The 18,430-nt window shown below is 37.2% G+C and overlaps 1 protein-coding gene across 3 annotated transcripts in view; it reads left to right on the top strand.

The window, feature by feature from the left end:
- Positions 1-18,430, top strand: part of rasa1a (RAS p21 protein activator (GTPase activating protein) 1a) — a 41,725-nt gene that overhangs the window by 14,155 nt on the left and 9,140 nt on the right. For 2 of the 3 annotated variants that reach the window (XM_037531600.1, XM_017724944.2), the window contains 9 exons: positions 9,483-9,635; positions 12,027-12,162; positions 12,482-12,552; positions 12,747-12,864; positions 14,580-14,611; positions 16,068-16,120; positions 16,629-16,779; positions 18,121-18,199; positions 18,278-18,401. In XM_037531600.1, the coding sequence (XP_037387497.1) occupies positions 9,483-9,635; positions 12,027-12,162; positions 12,482-12,552; positions 12,747-12,864; positions 14,580-14,611; positions 16,068-16,120; positions 16,629-16,779; positions 18,121-18,199; positions 18,278-18,401 (917 nt within the window). Of the gene's footprint in view, positions 1-917; positions 1,337-9,482; positions 9,636-12,026; positions 12,163-12,481; positions 12,553-12,746; positions 12,865-14,579; positions 14,612-16,067; positions 16,121-16,628; positions 16,780-18,120; positions 18,200-18,277; positions 18,402-18,430 lie in introns of those variants that run through there. The other variant, XM_017724945.2, reaches the window with a different exon arrangement.

The raw sequence follows: 18,430 nt of genomic DNA, 5'->3' as shown, positions 1-18,430 counted from the left end.
TTTTAATTAATTAACCTGAGGTTTTCATTTTGCAGTTTCAGCAGATGCATGAATGTCTGAGCTTTTCAGACAAAGTGTTTAGAGGAGCATAAATATTCATAGATATCATGCTATACTAATTTTGCCTAGCATGTTTTCTAGTAAGTCAGTAGGCCAGTTTAAGACAGAGAGTGGAGTGTAGTACAGCAGAGAATTCACGAATGCATGTATGTTGGTATATGACGCATTGTAAGTTTTTCTTTGGGATGGTTGAATACTGTTTGTTTAAAATGTATATATTACAGTAGGAAATGTAGTTCAAATACTATCTTTTATAGATTATATACATCAGAAAAAATCAGCTAAAACTATCTAAATAAATTGTCTAATTGCAGATCATGTGTTGGTAGCCAAAACCTTTCTGATTGTTCACCCCTAATATTGACCTTTACAAACAAGGCTGTGGTTTATATGCGTACAGTGAGCCTTCTAATCTATCAGCAGTATTTTTACTGTATGCTATGATCTTTGAGTAAAACATCAGCAGAAACCTCTGGACCTGTGATTCATCAAAGTCACAGTTGTTCAATACAATAAGTCTTCAGCTATTTCACATTGTGGTCATCACAACTTATAAAATATTTTTAAAATTTATTTTAAAAGTACTGCAGGCGGTGTTGCAATCACAGCCTGATTTGAGAGTACTTGGAGAAGTGCTTTGGCAGACGGTTTTACAGACATTTTAGTTTTTGTGGACCAAGATGATTAACGATACATTCTTTATTGGTGTGGTGAGTTCCATTCACAAATGGAAGTATTAGACAGGGTGAGTGGACAGTTGAAGTGGACCATCCCCAGTCACGCCCCCCTCCCTTTGCATCTTGGTCTCTCTCTTTCTCTCATTTTCTCTCTCTTTCTCTCTCTCCTGTGCCTACTCTCCACCCCAGTCCTGCACTTGCTCATTCTTGGCTTTATTTGACTGCCTTCAGAGCAAGGACTTCAAGCAAGAGATAAAGACGAGGCATATTGCCAGACCCTCATCGAGAGAAGGATCTGTCTTTCATGGAAACTCTTTTGGTCATCATGAGCAAATGACAACCCATGTGCATTCTTTTTTACTTCATCTTTCACTGTATATGATTCGGGATGGATGTAGCCATGCTGCTCTGGTAACGTAGGAAATGGAGGGATGAGTTGAGAACTGAATCTGTTCAATGGAATCATGGCAAAGACCACTTTGGAGTTATGTCTGGTAAGATGGACGAGGCAGACACCAGTGATTAAGCAACGAGCTGGGCTTACCTTGTGAGCGGGAGAGAGTGGTACAGGCAAAGATGCAGCAAAGGATGAATTCTGCGTAAGTGGGACACAAAGTCACAGTTGCTGGCACTGCTGCCTTGCGGGAGAGAATTTTTTTTTGTTTTGTTATTTGTTTAATTATCTTGATCACAGCATGGGATATTTTGATTTAATAATTTTATACTGTCAGAAATAAAGGTACTGTAATGTAAATGTACCCTCAAAGATACAACAGTGCTTTTAAGGTCCAATTGTGTAGCCTAAATAAGTTTTTCCTTGGTGAAAAATACATAGTTTTCATAACCTAATGTTTTAAAACTGAACAATACAGTTAAAAGCGTGGAGATGAGATGGGGTGTGTGGAGTCAATAAAATTTCAGTATTAAAAATTTCAGTTGATTATGAATGTACTATTATGTTCCCTGACTAAAGGTATTGAGATGTACCCTTGAGGGAAGCACAGAAGTGACCGTTTCATACCTTTTATTTCTAAGAGTGTAGGAAATTTGTTATTTTTAATGCCTGTGATAATTTTATGAGGCTTTGGGATTGAGGGTTGAGGATTGCCTCGTTGATCATGAGCAATGGTAAAATATTTGCCTTTTGTTGTAGCATTTACAACAGTGGCCTGTGTCCTCCTTCATTGCCTAGTTAATAGAGTAAGAAAGGTTGCAAGATCATTGGTTGGTGTGTACTTTGAAACAGTTTGGCTATTAGAAAACACTTTAAAGTGGTTGGTTTAGGCTTTTGTGCAGCATGTTCGTTGTTGTCTGTCTTTTACTATTTCAAAGACACTTCTTCATTAAAACTCAACATGAGTTGCAGAAACGGACTTAATGATGTCCTAAAACTTGATTTAATTAACTGTACAGCATGATTTGCATTAATGTTGAGTGCTAGTATTAAGATTAAGACAAACATCACTATATCAGTAAAAGAGGATATTTAAGTTTGTATTAAGAAAGTTTGAGATCATTGAGAACTGGTTGTGAATAATAACAATAATGAAATATGTCTGGCTATAGCTTGTTTTGATTGGACTGTTCTGCTTCTCTAAAAATGACAGCAAATGGACTTTACAAGGTATTCCAATGTTTTCAAAATAGAAAATATTTCTATTTCCAGAAAGAAAACCTACCGTTTTTTTATTCTCTTAACAATCTAAGCACTAAGCGAATTACATTTTGTGGTTAACTGCAATGACTAAGTTATTATTTAATCAGTGCTGCCAAAAATGAAAATGAATAACACAGTCTGAATATCATATTTTTGGTTTCTGTCTTAAAACAGTGTTGTGCAAAATCTTCTGTTTTTGCAATACCAATTGCAGTAACCACTTACATGGGCTTCAAGCCCTTTGATGGACTATTTCAGTTTTTAGAAATCCTTCACATCCTCACCCTGAATGTGAGATAAGCTCTGATTCCCTGGTGATGGCTGCCAGCGCGGCAGAAGAACATATCTAATGCAAAGTGGTGCAGTTTCATTACTTGTTGATGAGGATGAGTGGTGGTGACTGGACGTCTTTGGAGACATTTCCTTTTTTTTTTTCTTTTTTTTTCGTTGAGGTGAGCAGGATCCATCAGGGAAAAGGGAGATGACTAAAAGTGCCTTGATCGAGGATGGAAGAGAGGGAGGAAGAGTGAGAGAGCGACCCCTCAATCAAGTTTCAACAAGCCCAGGCTGCCCTTGCTTCCTCTGAGATGAAGCCTTGTAAATTGAGAGGTCTCCTCTCTTTTTTTTTTTTTTTTTTTTTTTTTCCCCAGGATGGCTGCCATGGACTAACCGCAAAAAGGTCATGTCCTGTTTTCAATAAGCCAAGCCTGAAGCTCAGGGAGTGAGAGAGAAAGAGAGGAGAACATTGTACTGATTTGCTGGTATCTTGTCAGTACTGGTCCACTTGGGCACGCAAGCTGTGGAAAGCTTTTTTTTTTTTTTTTTTTTGGTGAATAATTAATAGGCTTCTCCTCAAGGCTGTTTGCATCTAAAAATATAGCTATTGCTTATCTGTTATGCACAATATTCTTATAAAAGGAGGGTTCTTTGTGGTGGTGCTGTAGAACAGCTGTGTTTTGGTTCTGTAAAGAACCTTTCAGTGGTTAGTTCTTTGAAGTTCCATTTTTATAAATGAGATGTGAGTGTGAAGAGCCTCCATACCATGAGTGCCCAAACATTTTGTCTTCAATGACCAGTGTGCAATGACTGTGGTGGGCCAAGGGTCAGAAAGACAAAACAGTACCATTGAAGAAGCTGGTATGTTTCAAGTGGAGTTTTAAATGTGTATTTTATACCATTACCTTAATTTGTTTCAAAAGTATAAATTTAAAAGGAAAGCAAGTTGTTTATTAAAATATATACGTATATATAATCCATCGCTGTGTGTGTGTGTGTGTGTGTGTGTGTGTGTGTGTGTGTGTGTGTGTGTGTGTGTGTGTGTGTATATATATATATATATATATATATATATATATATATATATATATATATATATATATATATATATATATATATATATATATATATATATATTTGACAGACTCAGACTGACAGGACAAGATAAGCTTGGTTATAGAAAGCAGTGTTGGGCCTGTTAAGAACTGTCAGCAAGGTAGATAACACATTCAGTATTTCGCATGCATATTAACGACTCAGATCCTTACAGCCTAAATTTAAATTGTTTTCTCTCTATTGCCTCAAGGCAGTCCTACATTCATCCTTAAAATTGTAGGCAGGCAATGGCTAAGGTAAACTAGTTCATTTAGAGGCTCACCGTTCTGCAAGTTCATTACTTATTTTTGTCCAGCATGCAATGCACAACCGTCAGTTTCGCTACAGCGGGGATTGAAAATGGTCTCGGGCGTAAAAGTGTTTGCATCTAAAGGAGGTGACAGTTGAGTTTTGTCTCAAACACACATATATACACACATACACCCACTGCAAGAGTGCAGCCTGTCCAACCCAACATGTTTCCTGTTCCTCTGTTTGAGTGTGAGTCACTTTAATGCAGTAGGCAAGCTCTTGCAGCGTTGCTGTCAGATATAGGCTCAGTTCGGCATGTATGACAACAGTGCCTAATCTCGCCCAAAGCCTCAGCTTTCTCACAGCATTGGCTACCAAAGCTTCCTGTAGGAGTTAATGAAGTCAAGAGATGTGTAATTCATAGTCCCATTGTGCTTGAATTTTATGTATTTTTTTTACTTAGGAATTATTATATTTCTTATAATTTTAACCTGTTCTTTTCTTAAATACTGCCAGTGTTTGTTTTCAAATGCTAATCTTAGGTTACCGACTGCTTCTGAAAATGCACGAGTTAAGACATTTGTAAACTGGTACAGACTTGAGAACTGTTAAAAAGTACAAGGGTTAAGGAACCCATATCATAGAAAAAAAAGTGGTTTTCTTTCTTTTTTGAAAATTTATTATTGAACATTGTTCGTTTCAGAATGACCATTCAATCCATTCTGTCAACATAAAGAAAAGAAGCTACAGAAACAATTTGGAATTCAATCAGCTCATTTATGTATGTCCATCTATTTTGGCCTACAACAGATTCATTCATGTTGAAGTTATGAAGATTGTTTCAGCTTGAACTGCTTTATGAATGAGGCAACATACAACACAGCCAGTCAGAATGAGTAATCAGGACGAATAATAAATCACAATCAGAGTAAATCAGTAACAAACACGGTCTGTTTAATTCTGAAGGATAACGAAAGGTTGGAAAATGGTCATGTAAAAGCAAATGTAACAAACTAGGAATGTGCATTCTGTCTAATTTTATATTTGAAAAAAACCTGTGTTCTTAAAAGTGGTGCTGTCTCAGCTTTGACATTCAGGTTTTTCACAGAGGATCTACATTAAGACAGTCACATTTTTGAGTAAACTATAACTGACTTACTCGCAAATGTGAGTAACATTTGCACATTTTACAGTTCTGTTAAAAGATTAAAGTTTCACTGAATTAATTGTTTATTTTCTCCTTTTTCCAATGATGAAATGTAGCAAATCCCTTAATAGTAATTTCAGGCCTAGCATTTTCATTTTGATCTAAAACGCCCACTCTCAACAGGAAATATTTGGTATCCATTTGGTTCCTTTGGCATTCTTTGGACACACTTAGAGTAATGCAACAGCTGCACATAATGCTTCGAAGCGCAGCCATCCCAGATACAGTATTGAGCTTCGTCTGTAATGTAGGTCAAATCTTAAGACTTGGACAGCAGGTTAGATGTTTTTCATTTGTAGTTTATTGGAGCAATAGAGCCTATAAGATAAGTTAAATAATAAATAAATCCACCGTTTTGATGGTGTTACCTAGTTCTTTAGAAGATTTACATTTGCTACTTTTGCCTTCATGGTTGCTACACGTTGCTAGATTTCATGCTCTGACATGATCAGGCATTCCTCAGTGTGATGAAAGCTGTATTTGTGTATGCTCTCCTAAGCTGGAGAAGGGTCTGTTTGCCCCTTATATTTTACTGCTCATCTCAGTCGTAAGAGCAGAAAGTTAACTCTGGAATTGAGGAAGCAATGCAAGTTTGAGCCCTGCTTGTTTCATTGAAGAGCTGTGTATTGCCGACAAAATATTGTTAGTTACCCTTGACTTCTTCAATGCTGATAGCATATTGCAATATGCAGATGAGCACTCAACTATTCTCACTATATTTAATGTACCCTGTTAGCATTCTTGCCAATCATAGTCCCAGATCGATGTTTCTGTGAGTGTTTTGATGAATTAAGGTGCAGCTCTTTCATTCAAAAATAACCTGCTATGCTTCAAGTACTGAACAAACTGGCTGAGAAACTCAGCAGCACTGCTGACTCTGTGCACTGAAGCTAAAAGCCAGGTGATGTTGACCTATGTGTCTCCACCTGTATTGGGGAAGCAGTTGTGATTTGTGTTTGTGTGTTTAAAAACAAGTCCAAATAATTCCTGGTGGGAATCTGCCAAAGCGGAATGTTTAAAATGACCAACTGCTTTGTGTCTGACTGTGACAGAGTAACACTTCCCTGTGTGAGCAAAGCCTCCTTCAGTGTGTTTGCTCATTAGCGTGGCACTGTGCGCTCGGCTTACGTCACAGATGGTATTGGAAGTTAATATTGTTGCATTTTATGAGTGTGAGTAAATGAGAGCAGTATTGGTTCGGTAGCAGTATCGGTTTGGTATACCTAATATGTCTGCATTCTTTTTCTTAGCACACTTCTTGTGACCAGAGTTTTCTTAGAGCACATTAGCTGCTAATAACTCTCTCTGGCTGATGTCATTTTTATTATGTAAAGTACTGCAAGGCAGCAGACGCTGACTGAATTCATAGGGGCCCTTCTTCTGCTGGCTGTGCAGTTTTACTCTATAAAATCCTTCATGCTGCCTGGTCTCTTAAAGCTGTTAAAGCTACAGCATCCACATTTCAGTTGATCTTTTCAAAAGCAGACATAGCAGTTGGCTATTGAGATACTTGGATGATCAAATGGAGGTTCCACTGTTGCAATTTTGTAGAAAATTTGTGTGAAGTCAGGATGTAAAACAGAATTGTCTGTCCATAACTCATCTTTAGCATATCTGCTCAGTATCAGAATCATCTCAGCGTAGGCCTTTTGGCCTATTTGAAAATGTGGTAAAGAACAAAAAGTTTATACTATGTATCATTTATATTCTACGCATGGTGAGGCTAATTTTTGACACTGAGAGTTTTTCAAAAGCGCTGAACTTGATTCTCACGTTTGCAAGAGACCTGTAGAGCCATGTGTTGGCAGGCTGCATGATGTGTTATCTTGGTGGAGAGCATATACTGAAAATAGCACATGGCCTTCCTTTCTCAATGCAAGTCTGTGTCATTTATTCACCCACCATCACCACATGCTCTCCACTTCCTCCTCACACACCACAGACACACATGCTTTCAAAACTCCTCCCACAAATCTTGATACAGTACTTAAGAAGACGAAGGCCATGCCTTTTTGCTCTGAATGTTCTGGACAGTTTCTAGTATTTGCTGTTTTGATGTTTTATTTTGATATTTAAGTATAAATAGTTATGTGTGGATAATACATCAGAAAAAGATTGGACACCAAATATGAATGTTGTCATGCATCTTCGTGCAACTTTCTTACTGGGTTCATGTAGAATGTATGTGCTAAAGTTTGTAGACCAAACTTTTTGTAGGCTTTTTGTCCAAAGTTACTTTTGAAATTAAAGGTATTAATAGGGAGTTTATCCCTTTTTTGCTGCAGTAACAGCCTCTGTTCTTCTGGAGAGACTTTATACTATATGTTGGAACATTTAATGTAAGGATTCGATTGCATTCAGCCACAGAAGCATTAGTGAGGTCAGGTACTGATGTAAGATGTTAGGTTCAGCATCACAAACAACTTCCACCTCTTCCTAAAGGTAATGGATGGAGCTCTATCACTTCAGAGAGCTCAGTTCCACTGCTCCACAGCCCAGTACTCCATATACCTCTAGCTGACATTAGGCATGGTGAACTTGTGCAGCTGCGCCAGAGTCTCCCATTGTATTGTCAATGATTTTCTGTGGAAAATAATTGACAATTTTTTTTCTCCATATATGCATTGTGCATTAGACCTCCAGTAATAGGTGCACCTTAAAGAAGCTGAATTTACTGACTAGAGTTCGTGTCTGGATACTTTTGGTCATAAAGTATATTAAATAAGGATGTGCACATTTTACACTGTTTCAATTCAAGGTGGCAGTAGATGTACTCAAATCACTATGTAGGTATTAGTTACATTAAGGCAAAGAAAATATATAGGCTAACAGTTGAAATTTTGCTCATACTGCAAGTAAATGTTATATTTTGCTACTCTGACACACGAGTGCTTGAACGTGAACAAATTACTGAGGATGTGGCTGAGAGGGTAGTATAGCTGTATCATTACCTAGGCTAGCCAATCTAGCTGATGTTAACTTGGTTCAGAAACCGTGAAAATAATTTCTCATGTACAATAACATGTTGGCACATTGTCCATTTTGCATAGAAGACAAGTCCCCTTCAGCATCTTGACCTCATTGTGACACTTGTTAGCTTTGAATAATGAAGAGGCAGCCTGTGTTTCTCCTCCAACAAACAAACTAACTGATTTCCTTTGGCCGTTTTTGAACAGCCTTTTTTTTTTTTTGTTTTTTTTTTTTTTTAAAGATTTTTGTTTATTTCTGGTGTTTGTCATTTAACCTGATAACCATTTATGAACTCTTGTGGATGCACAAATATAAAAATAAACACTTGCACTTTCCTAATATTAAGCACCTTTTCCTACAGCATACTGTAGCTATTTACTCAACATTTATTTATTTATATTTTTTTGCTGCTACATTTAAATGTAGCTCACAAGCTACATATTCTTCAGTCGCTACACAGCAGCTTTGTCTCTGTCCACCGCTTCAGCTGTCTTTTCTTCACCAGACATGGTCAGCAGCATTCAGGACATTTTCATCAGTCTTGTCTTGACTCTTTACAACTGAAACCTCTTGCTTTTATGTACCAGACATGGCTCTTTAAATCCTGACTGAAAACTGCTTGCACAGCATTTGTTCATCTGTTACTTTCTCAGTTTCTTAGTCTTGCTTTCACTCTTTCTATCTGTCTTCAGGCTTTCTCACTTGGTGTCTTTCTCACTCTTCCTCATCCTGGCACTCCCCCTCTGGGTCTTGTGTTGCAGGGTGCTAAACCAAGCAAGAGTGTTAATTTTTTCTGTCTCTGTAGGGGCCTAAAATTTTAACCATTGTTGTTTGAAAAGCTACTGTTTAATTTATAGAGTGGCAAGTTGCTAATGGCCCACGCTCTGGCTTTTAAAAGCTTTTTAGCTTTCATGCTGAGCTGAACTGCTTTCGTAGAGGGAAATTTCACTTCTGATTGTATTTGGACAGTTCCATTGCAAAATATTGTTCATGACATAGAGCCATGAGGGCCATGTAGCTTGAAATTGTTTTAGAAGTTTCTAAATGTGCTTCAGAACTGCACTCTCATGTCGCCTTGCCTGTTGGAGAATTTGTCAAACTTGGATGCTTCACAATAAGTTCATTATTCTACTCCCCATGGACCAGCTGGCGCAAATGCCTAAGGCTAATTTAGCCTGAGATGCAAAAAATGGGTCTAATTATGTTATCAGAATAAACCAGGACAAACTGTGAATATTCATGACAAATAAACAAACCCTTGATACTAGCTTGTATTATTTTCCCACAGATGGTACCATGGGAAGCTAGACAGGACCATTGCTGAGGAGCGGCTGCGTCAGGCCAGGACCCCGGGCAGCTACCTGATCAGGGAGAGTGACCGGCGACCTGGGTCGTTTGTGCTCTCCTTCCTCAGCATGACAAACGTGGTCAACCACTTCAGGTAAGCAACAGGCTTTATTTCATATTTCAGCCCCTAAAGATCCTTAACAGAATCCCAGATCTGCTCATAGTTTATTGAACTTTATGATCAGTTATAATTGACATTCCAACTCAGTGAATCATCATCTTCAGATTGATGCATCATAATTCATCAATGGATTTTTACAGCCTACAGCTGAATTACCCCAGCATTCCGGCTGCTACAACTAAAACAGGCGTCTCAGAAAATTGAGGTTGAATACAAGCTGTTGCTTTAATTTGGCAAGTCAGAGCTCATTAAAGTTAAATTTTAGAGACACTAGAGAAGATATTTTTGTTTGTGGGGTGGCTGAGGACAGACAGCGTGGGTGGACCTGAAAAACAGAACTCATCAGCTCATGAACAGACACACCTCCACAGTTTGAATGTTAAATTCCGTTCTCACACACGATGACATTTTAAAGTGGTAAACAGCATTTGGTGGGTTTCTGTTGTTTAAAGAATAAAAGGTAACTTCATTAGAGTAATATCTAATACAGTAATTCTCTTTAAGCAAAAATATCCACCCAAGTATCTCTAAAAACTTCAGTACTGATGATGATAGATAGGTGCAATACAAAAGTTTGGGTGTCCCATTGGTGGAAATAAAACATAAAATGTGGACTGAGCAGAAGTTTATTTTTCCAAAATATTAAATTCAGCAAATAAATAGAAACTGCACCAAACTGTACAGAAAATGCTGTATTTGAGGTTTTTTCCCTGTAGAGGACATGTTAATTTATTTGCACTTTAGAAAAGAGAATGTACTTTGCCCAGGGATGTTTAAACATTCACATTCAAATGTAGATAGATAGAGACATTCATTCATTTATTTCTGTCAGTGGGTAAACAGTGGTATTTGACTGCTGTAAACTCTGCAGTATCAGAAAACTAAAAATCCTGTTGAACACAATGTCGGGTAAAAAAAAAAAATTCACCTCAATAACATATAAACTTATATGTAAATAAAATGTTGTGACAATTCTTCCTGCTGTCCTGCATGTGGGGAAGAGGCTGCTATTTGATGGATAATTGAGCTTTGTTTAAGGACCCTAATCTGTTGTATTGCATGCAGATATTTGGTTCAGTTTGGCTCCTATTTGGTTTATTCTAACTTAAACTCTGTTTGAGCTTAATTACTTTTACCAGAGGAGGTCCATTAATGGAACTTGTGCATTGTGCATGTAATTATGGGATAGAGGACCTGTGAAATTTCCCCAAATTTTCCCTAATAGTCATCACGCGGACATGGCAGGTGGCTTTACTTGTCATTTTAGTGAGGGGTGCCGGCCATTATCAGAGGCAATTCCAAATTCCAGAAGGTAATTTACTCTGGAATTATTACATAGTAGACTTGTAAAAACTGTGCACATGACAGATTCATACTGGAATAAAATCACAGATCTATTCAGTTATCACTCATTACAGCACCTCCTAAATTAAAAATCCAGCTCGATTCAGGCTTTAGACACCAATCATTTATTTTCAGCGCTGCTTTTACACAACTCCTGTCAAAAATGCATATCTTTTGTTGTGAGTGTAGGAATATACTGAAAGATTTAATGTCATATTTTAAATGAAAGTGCTTAAGTGTAGCCAACAGCTAGGCTACACTAGTAAGTTAAGGCAAATCGAGTTACCTTGTATGACCTCATTTAAACTGCTAATAGATTATGCATAGACATCTGTTTAAACATTATCTGAATATATACAGATGGTAATGTGTGTTTTATACTGATCTAGTGGTCAGTAAAGTCATTATCTGTTGTGATGAACTAGAAATAAGGACTGACCAATTCTCCATTTGTCAGTTGTGCTGCAGTTCTCTGGTTTATCACTACTTTCAGAAGTGCTGGATGCAAGAGGAGTGAAATGTTAAATTTTAGGTCCAAACACAAGTGCATCTCAAGAGGTGATACGTAGTGACACAATGCATGTTTTGCATAATGTTAATACCAATATATGACTGAAGTTTACTCATTCGTCCAGCAAACTGCATCATTATTGTGTGTTGTCCTCAGACTTCAGTTATGGTTTTCTTGGTTAAGATTAACAAGGAGATTGTTACACCAGCACCGAAGTTTCCTAGTAGGAAAATAGAATAGATAGATGGATAGATACATTGATGGATAGATACATTGACCCAAGGGGGAGGTTTGAGTGCTTCAGTTGAAGAAAACTGGAGTGTATGTATGTAATAAATACACATATTTGCGCACACTATTAAAAAAAAACATGATCGTTTAGAAGATCAGCATCAAACATTCACTTTCAGTGTTACTTAAATGCTTCATTTTAGTACTCATGTATGCAGAAGCCTGAAGTTTAAAGACACAACACGACACGCTAAGCTTGATGCATGTTTTTGTTGCAGGATCATTGCCATGTGTGGGGATTACTACATTGGTGGGAGGCGTTTCTCTTCTTTGTCAGACCTCATTGGTTATTACAGCTATGTGTCTTGCCTACTGAAAGGTGAAAAGCTGCTATCACCAGTTGCTCCTCCAGAGGTAATATGGCTGAAATGCTGCCAGAAATGTTTTTCACAAAACTCTCTAAGCCCTGATTTTCAGGACATTAAAACAAAAATAATCATGTTTGCAATCTGAGGGCCTCATTTATTTTTAATAAACTGCATCATTGTCAAATAATGTATGAAGAAGTGACAGACTCCTCTAGAACTTTGCAAAAAATGAATGTTGCAGTCTTTTTTTTTCCCCCTCCTTACTCATGTCCTTGTCAAAATCTCAAGATTTGAGATGGCAGTGATGCGTGAATTGTTTTAGTAGACTTATGCTGACCTGAGGTGTGTGGGTCTGTTTCATTTAGCCTGTCGAAGACAGGAGAAGAGTGAGAGCCATCCTTCCATACACCAAAGTGCCAGAGACAGATGAAATCAGGTTTGAACACGCAGTAGCTTTAAGTGTACATATAGTTATATTGCCTTATGCTTAGAGCAGCCTTGCCCTCTCATTTATCATAGCGTGTTTATCTCTCATGTTTCCAAATAATATGCAGTACATTCATATTTATCTTTGTCTAAACTGTCTCTTCAGTGTCATTTACTCATATTACACCTGCCTTTGTGTGCCAGTTTCCTCAAAGGAGACATGTTTATTGTTCACAATGAACTTGAAGACGGCTGGATGTGGGTGACCAACGTGAGGACGGAGGAGCAGGGCCTCATAGTGGACGATCTGGTGGAGGAGGTGGTGAGTGACTGAATCTCTTTTAGACAGCACCTATGTGATAAACCGGTACCAAAATTGGCCCAAATGATCACAGAATTGTTTACAGTGCACCATAATGTAAATCAAGTGATGTGAAATATGCGCCCAGAAAAAGTGTCACTGCAGTAAAGGTGTTTTTGCAATAAACAGACAAATGCCGATCTACTTTCACCCCATACCTTTTAGCACAAAAATTGCAGAAGCTTGTAAAGAGTTAATTACCTGATACCAGATCTGATAAATTTACTAAATTAGATTAAATTTTTATTCCATTAAATTAATACAAGTAGAGTGTAAAATGAACTGGGGTTTCTTGTATATCAATGCTTTTCTGCACACTTCGTAGAGGGCTTGGGACTATGATGTAACTAATAGTGCTGATTTTGGCACTTCAACTTGGTGTTGGAATAAAAAATTGTAATTAGAAGCTGGTGAGTAGGGAGCAAACCTTAGCATTGTGGCAAGGTGTGCAGTGACACCACCACTACTGATAAATGGACCTAAAGTTTTTCCAGTTGAAATGTACAAGGTATAAGATGATTAACATTACTTGTATGTTTCTTCTCTTCAATGTAAATGTAAGCTTTGTGTGATCTGATGTGGATTTTTATGGGGGTTAACATTGTACAGTACAGCAGTTGTGCCATTAGTTTGCTAACTAGTTGAGGTAAATCTGCCAGTAGCTGAGATGTCTGTAAGTTAGAGTTCAATCTGAAAGTGGTTCTGGAGAAACTACTGTTTGTAAATATGTAAACCTTTACAAACTGTACACACTACTGAAAATGTTGACCTACTTAAAGGAACAGACACTTAACCCATGCACCAGTTAAGAAAAAAGTCTATCAATAGAAAAGAAGGTAATGTTAGCATGTCCAGATCATTACTCCACTCGTGGTTTGGGAGTTTGTATGGATCCAGACCTTCAGTGAGGCCTCTAGAGTTTAGTAGGATACTCTTCCATTGCATTTCATTCAGTATGAAGCATGACATAAAGAAACAATTTCTTTAAGGTCTTGTGGTCTGATTATTTGTAGCATATAAACAAAGAACCAGCCCTGCCAATATGCCGTAACGATCCCATAGTGCAGCACGACATGACGTCCATTCACCGACTAGATGGTTTTTCAACAAGAGTGTCAAATATTAGAAAGAAGCTAATTTGCATGTCAAAGATCCTAATACCTTTTTGATTTTTTTAATGCCTTTTCCAATTCTCCAAAAAAAAAAACTTCTCCATAATATTAAGCAAAGTAGGTCACATGATAACAGTAGTTTAACATTAACATAAAAACAGGTATCTTACTAATTTATAGACGACTAATTTACTGAGGATTCTAGTTTTGCCTTCACTGTAAGTCATGAAAGTTGGTTTTTGTCATGTTGTTGGCTGTGTATTGGGTTGTTGAGAGTTATCTGAAGTGAAGTGCTTAAAATTAAATCTTTTTCAAGAAAAAAAAACTTAAGGGGTATTAATATCAGCCAATAGACAAAGTTGTAGTTTTATTGTATTATGTAGTATTGGAAAAGAAAATGGCACAAGTGGTATCGTGCCATTTCTAGTACCATCTGAAGAGTGTTTCTGTATTGTCCTTCCTCTATTGACTGTGAGAGCTCTTATAAAGTCTAGGTCATGGGCTGTAGTGCTGTTTTCTCATGAAGTGGTGCTCACTGTGATTAATGACTGACTTTGTTTGCAGGGACGAGAGGAGGATCCCCACGAGGGCAAAATGTAAGCCGCCACAATGTTTTATATTGTCTCATATTGTGGGGAGGCTGCCGCATTAATGTGATCAATGTTTCATGTTTATTGAAATTCTTCATCCAGTGACGGTGCCATTTTATAGAACCGCAGTCTAACAGTTTATTTAAGGGAAAATGATTAACACCCCTGCCCTACTTAAAGTGATGTGCAATCTAGCACTCATGAAGAGGCCACTTTGTTTTAATTGAGAGGTATTACTGCTCTCTCAAGGCCAATGACTCCACTCTTAGCTCAGTCTTTTACTGGAAGCTTGCATTACATTCACAGAGAGAGAGCATTTTAATGCTCGACCTTGAAACAGCATCAGGGTTTCCACTCTGATGAAAGCAGCAGTAATTACTGTTCATTTGTATGCTGTAAAATTAAGCAGACATGTCTCTGATTTTCATTTGTCTGTTCTGTGCCCCCTAGAGATGCAGCCAGGAATTCTGAACCCCCTGAGAAAATATTGCCCTTCCCTGCTTTTTCAATACAATAAATTACATTTTTTTGTTTAAAGATAATACATTGAAATAATATTCAGCATGCACAGATCAAATCCATTTTTATTGATGCTCAAACTGCCTTTTAAGGGAATAGAAACCGCAAAAAGGAGTAATACATTTTTACTGACCTACAACATAACACAAGCAACGTCCCTATAAATGATCGTTTATTTGTTTAGATTTGTATGCGTATATCTGGCATGATGCTGATGATGCTACTGTTTCAGAGTATGAAGCACAGGAATGAACCTGTTGTGGCCTTTTGGAGAGGGGCATGGATGGAAATGTATCACACATTGCATAAATTCTGATTTTTGGTGTCAAGTAGCTTTTTGTTCAAAGCCTAGAAATAACATTGAATTTTCAGAAGTCATTTTTCATTATTATATTGTTTTTTTGCCCATCCATCCATCTTCCCTAGGTTAATCACAATTTGCCACACTAGCAATCCTACTGCTGTCCTTTAATTTTCTTTTGGTTGGGTTAGTTTGATTAAAAGTGGTTTAGTGGTTTAAACCTGTGTGTATTTGCAGTATTGTGCAGAGGTTTGAAACCACTAATTCATTTATTTAATTTCTGGTCAAAATTGCAATCAAGTAAAAGTTTCTAATTTTTCAGCATCAGTCAAAAAACAGCCTCAGCAACTAAATGTATCATCACATTTTCAGTATTTAATAAGTTGGGCCTTTGCCTTTATTACAGCTTCCATTCCATTCAGGAGACTTGCTTTCAGGTTTTTTAAGAAATGTGATAGAAATATTTTAGAGAGATTTTTTTCCGTGCCTCCAAAGGAACGTATCAATGACTCCTTTTGGGAGCAGCTTTAATGGGAGAATACAGTTGTAACTCATAGGCATTCACTGCTATAATGTTGCTCTCTTGGCATGATTTGCCCAGTTAATTATTTTCCTTTTTCTACATTTTCTTTGTCTTTATAGCTGGTACCATGGAAAAATCAGCAAGCAAGAGGCATACAATCTGCTGATGACAGGTGTGTATATTTAATATGCAATGACTGATACGCACATGCAACTGTATAGATTAATTATATAAGAAAATACCATAAAGACCTCAATGTTTCAACTCAAGTGAATTATTGAATGCAAACTGAGCACAAAAGCAGTGCCAAGTCAGTGCAGAGTTAATTTCCTTTGCAGTCTTGATCATTTTTTTCAACCACAGTGCAGGACACTTGCTGCTCACACTGGCTGAAACTGAGAAATAAAGCCTAAACTATAAATTTACAGCAATGTAGTGTTTGTAGGTTCAGAAATTGCATCATGACTATTAAAGATTATCTGCTGTGAAAAGCATGAAGAACTTCCTTTGTTGGCTAATTTCAGTCTCTCGACCTCACGCTGGCACATGACTTCATTACATTACAGCATGACATCAGCATTTATCATTGCTTTATTACTGTATTCTTTGCCTCATAACTGTTTTATAGCATTATGAGGGCAGCATATGAATCACAACATCCCCTCATTCTCTCCCTCTAGTGGGCCAGGTGTGCAGCTTTCTGGTGCGGCCATCGGACAACACGCCAGGGGACTACTCTCTTTTCTTCCGCACCAATGAGAACATCCAAAGGTTCAAAATCTGCCCCACCCCGAACAACCAGTACATGATGGGGGGGAGGTACTACAACAGGTATGTCCTAAGGCCATGTCTTTGAAGTGCAGTGGCAAGGCCTGAGGGCTTCCCTTGAGGAACAGGCAGGCAGTCACCCCCAATGCTCTGCTGTAAAAGGGAGTTTTACTGGGAATTCACATCCATTCACATTTAATGTCTCATTTAACAGGTTTTGTACCATAGAACTGTAGGGCATGGATAAAGACACATACATAACAATAGATACATAAAAAATATTGGTGTTAAACAGAGGTTTAGATTTTTTAATATTAAAGTGCTTTTGTAACCCTACAAAAATAAACGATAATTTCTCTGTGCTGCTAATCTAAGTTTCTATATACTATATTGACATATTATAAAATATGTCAATATTTTATAAATGCTTCTCAGCATTTGTACTGGCATCAGCAGATGCAGCCATGTAAAAAAAAATGCATATGTGTATTGGTCCTTCATCGGTTCTTCATTAGTGCTTATTTTCAACCACCTTGTCATTGTAGTGCTAATTTAGGATCAGTGTGCCCTGAATAATCTATTTATATAAAAAATAATTTCTTGCAAATTAAAAAATAAATTGATGCCAAGGTATTTTAGATGTCCTATTCAGTATTGTATATGTTTATGTACATTTTACATCTGTTGGTATGTACTTTGTAATTTATATTAACATTTTGGGAACTACAAGAAGTTGAGGAAAAGTTAAAAGTCTATTCATCTTTGAAGCTATGTGGCTTTCTGAGTCATTTATAGTCATCTGCTGCTCCATTCTATACACATTTAAAAAGTTCTTTCTTTATTCCAGTTTCCTAATGTTTTACTTCTCTTGTCTTTCTTTTTATTGTTCCTTATTCTTCCTCTTATTATTGTACACATTGTTTTTCAACCAAAATAATTTTATATTATTGAAACTTTGATTCTGTTACAGCAGTAGTTTGTTTATAAACTGAACCTCGGTTAGTAGTCCTACTAACAACTTTCATAAAGAAAGCCTCTGTTTGGACCGTTTCCTACATGAAAATGTTTTTGCAAGTGATTAATTTTATTATGCTAGTGCTAGTTCATGGGACTAATTAAGATCTGAGAATTCTTTTTTCAAAAAGCATTTTACTTTGTCCCTTAAAGTTCATGTGACGTGTATTCCCTTTTCATAGAACTTTACAACAAAGTATTCCTTTAGGTAGCTCATAAAGTAAGTCTGTTAGAGCCATCAGTAAAATAATACATTCAGCATTTTGTGATCTGTTCAGGTGAAGCATGACCATATTGGGAAAGAGCATTTTTTGTAATCAGTAATGGAAAGTGCAGTCAGTCAGTTCCTGGTGGTCTTTAATAGTGTTTCCACAATGCTTTTTTTGGCAGTGTTGATGATATCATCGAGCATTACAGAAAAGAGCAGATTGTGGAAGGCTATAACCTGAAAGATCCTGTTTCAGTCCAGGTAAGTGAACTGCTTTTTTTCTTGTAGCTGGCTATTGTTTTTGATAACACACTCAATTTATTTCTTGTTTGCTTTTAGCAACAAGAACAAGTGCTGTCTGACTCTGTCGACGGAAGAGAAATTTATAACACTATCCGGCGAAAAACGAAAGATGCCTTCTACAAAAACATTGTCAAGAAAGGATACCTCCTGTTCAACAAAGGTACTGAACGGCAGCCAACTACACAAGCC

The sequence above is a fragment of the Pygocentrus nattereri genome, chromosome 20 (assembly GCF_015220715.1).
Source record: "Pygocentrus nattereri isolate fPygNat1 chromosome 20, fPygNat1.pri, whole genome shotgun sequence".
In the NCBI taxonomy this organism is placed as follows: Eukaryota; Metazoa; Chordata; class Actinopteri; order Characiformes; family Serrasalmidae; genus Pygocentrus; species Pygocentrus nattereri.
Note: the sequence above shows the minus strand (reverse complement) of the source record. Positions and strands in the feature narration are given on the sequence as shown.